The sequence below is a fragment of the Mauremys mutica genome, chromosome 17 (assembly GCF_020497125.1).
Source record: "Mauremys mutica isolate MM-2020 ecotype Southern chromosome 17, ASM2049712v1, whole genome shotgun sequence".
Lineage (NCBI taxonomy): Eukaryota > Metazoa > Chordata > Testudines > Geoemydidae > Mauremys > Mauremys mutica.
The window spans coordinates 8,533,177-8,535,801 of record NC_059088.1 but is presented as its reverse complement, the minus strand read 5'-3'; the positions used below and the strand labels follow the sequence as shown (position 1 = coordinate 8,535,801).

General features: G+C 67.1%; 1 protein-coding gene across 1 annotated transcript in view; it reads right to left on the bottom strand.

Moving 5' to 3' along the window:
* Positions 1-2,339, bottom strand: part of LOC123351455 (guanylate-binding protein 1-like) — a 9,976-nt gene extending 7,637 nt beyond the window's left edge. Inside the window, exons 1-4 of the mRNA XM_044990813.1 lie at positions 2,116-2,339; positions 1,557-1,690; positions 417-526; positions 103-296 (exon numbers count right to left, since the gene is read on the bottom strand). Coding sequence (XP_044846748.1) covers positions 103-296; positions 417-526; positions 1,557-1,690; positions 2,116-2,290 — 613 coding nt within the window. The 5' untranslated portion in view covers positions 2,291-2,339. The remainder of the gene's footprint in view (positions 1-102; positions 297-416; positions 527-1,556; positions 1,691-2,115) is intronic.
* Between the last annotated feature and the right edge of the window lie 286 nt (positions 2,340-2,625).

The following is a 2,625-nucleotide window of genomic DNA, read 5'->3' as shown; positions in this document are numbered from 1 at the left end:
GCCAGAAGGAACACGCACGGCCAGACCTAATCGCCAAAGCCGAGGCCATCGTTGCCTGAGTGGTGGCGACGCTGGGGGAAAACACGGATGTGTCTTTCTTACCCTTCCGCCTGGCGAGCGCGTTCTCCAGGTAGTCGTCCTCCGTCACCTCCCGCCCGTTGAGCTTCAGCTCCAGCGTGAAATCCCGAACCGCCCAGATGAACTTGGGGAAGAAGCGGGAGTACTGAGTGTCGTCCTCAAAGCCATCCTCGGCCTGGGCTTTCGTCCGGATGCGGGTGCTGATCTCAGACACAAAGCTACTCGTGGGGCTGAGGAATCTAGGCGGGGCCGTAGCAAAGGCATGGGGCAGAACAGCCCCCCCGTGTCCAATGTGGAGCCCTCCCCCGCCCCCCATGGCCACCCCACGGCAAGGATACTGCAGCTGCTCCATGGCGAACTGGTCGATGGTCCCTTTGCTGTTGTAGACCAGGGTGCTGCTGAGCAGCACGGCCAGCGCGAAGATCCACGCGTCGTTCTTGGTGTCGCCCTGGGCAGGAAGGAGAAGGCTGGTGGCAGGACACAGGCTCCTGGGGTTGAGTTTTGGGGCCCTAGCGGCCAGCGGGGCTGGAGAGACGAGCCTCCTCCCAGCGACGCCGTGACGAGGGCCAGCCAGGCCGGGAGACGTGGGCCTTTGCCTGGTTTTGTAGCCCTGGTTCCGGGATTTCTGGGGGTGCTGCTGAACGCACGATCCCTGCGAGAGCTGCCACCCGGCTGCCGCCCGACCAGCCCAAACTCCACGTGGCCCCCCCAGAGCTGAGCCCCGAGTCCTGCGGCTCCACCGCTTCTGCTGTCAGTTACCGGGCCGGCCTCCCTCCCTCCTGCGCTGGGCTGACCTGTGCCGACACATTCAACCGGCAGCCGGCCAGGCCGTGCGAAAACCGGCCGGGGGCAACTCTACCTCCCGCTCAGCGGCTGCTACCCCGGGTCGCTCTGCAGGAAGCTCCTGCAGACGGCGCTAACCTTCCCCGGGGCCCTCTGCTCCTGGCGCCCTGCGGAGCCTGGGAAACCCCCCGGACCAGTTTGCACAAGACGCCCTGGAGCTCCCCCATCGCTGCAGCCAGGCGCCCAGGGCGTCGTTTCCTGGCCGTGCCAGGAGACGAGGGCAGCTCCCTCCTGGGCGTTAATGGGATTCCCTGTGCCACAGAGCCAGGCAGCCGTCTGGGGAGTCTCTGAGAACGGCGCCCGCCGTCTCCTGAGGCCGCGAGGGTCCTGGTAGTGGTGGGCAGGGGGTGCCAGGGCTGGCCCCGATGCCCCAGGCTGGCGCTAGGGGCTGTGCTGCAGGGGGCAGGACGGGGGCTCAGTCAGGGGGCTGCTACTCAAATTCCATTCGGGGCAATGATTTTGCCCTGTGACATTCCCCACTGGGGGGCCGGGGGAGACGCCCCCCTTTGCTCAGGTCTGTGGGCTGGGGAGCGTTTTGCTCAGCCAGAGGGGGGCTGGGTCCCTGCACACAGAGGCCGCCCCCTGCTCAGACCCTGCCAGTGACCTCGGCAGCTCCTGCCCCCCCCCCCGCTCACCTTCTCCACGTCGCCCAGCCCCTCGGTGTCCAGCAGCACCAGGGTGTGGCCGGCCCAGCGCGGGTGGGGGTGGGGCAGGCACCACATCCAGATGCCCTTGGTGTGCGACTGGATGGTGGAGCCCAGCGAGAACCCTGGGGAGAGAGGGGCGGTTGGGTCCCGGGAGGTCGTTGCCCCACTGCCCTTACGGGGGGGTGGGGCTCAGCTGGGGCATATATGGTACAGCTACTACATATGATAGAGAGAGGTGGGGTCTGGGGATAGATAGACAGACGGAGTCGGTGTTGGGGACAGACAGACACACAGCGGCTGTGGACAGGGTTAGCTATGTGGATGGTCGCCCGCTAGCCAGCGCACATTGGTCGCAGGTTGGACAGACCCCTGTCCCGGCCGTTCTCGGTTCCTGGCCCTGCCTCCGCGCCGGGGGCTGCACGTGACGAGCCCGCGAGGTCCCTTCCAGCCCCACGTTCCCCTGGCTCGATAACAGACTCACGCGAGCCGCTGGGAGCGGGGGGATTTCCCGGCCGGCCCGGGGGGGAGGTGAAGCAGAAGGTCTCACCCGTTCTCCTGCCGGCCAGCTGGTTCAGGAGGTAGGACTTGCCGGTGCGGTACAGCCCGGCCACGGCCACCACCACCACGGGCTGATCCACGCCACGCAGGGCCTCCAGCGCCTCCTCCGTCACCTCCAGCTCCCCGTCGGCCGGGTTGGCGACGAGGCACACGGGCTGCTCCATCGCCCACCTGCGGAACAGCAGGCGCAGAGCTGGAGCCGGGGGGAGAGTGGGGGGAGGGTGGCTCCGGCGTTTCCCTCCACCCCAAACCCCTGTTCTCAGGCCGCTCCGCAGGGGCTGCAGCCCCCAGCGTGAGAGTCACTGTCAGACACACGACCGCTGCCTCTCCACCCTGCCAAGAGCGCCGCCGCCGAGGGGAGCCCAGGCCCTGCGAGGGGAAGTGACTCGCTGAAGGTTGAGTATTTGAAGTCAGTGGCACAGCAGGGAGAGAACCCAGGAGTCCTGACTCCCCACCCAGATCCCACTCCTCTCACAAAGCAGGGATAGAACCCAGGAGT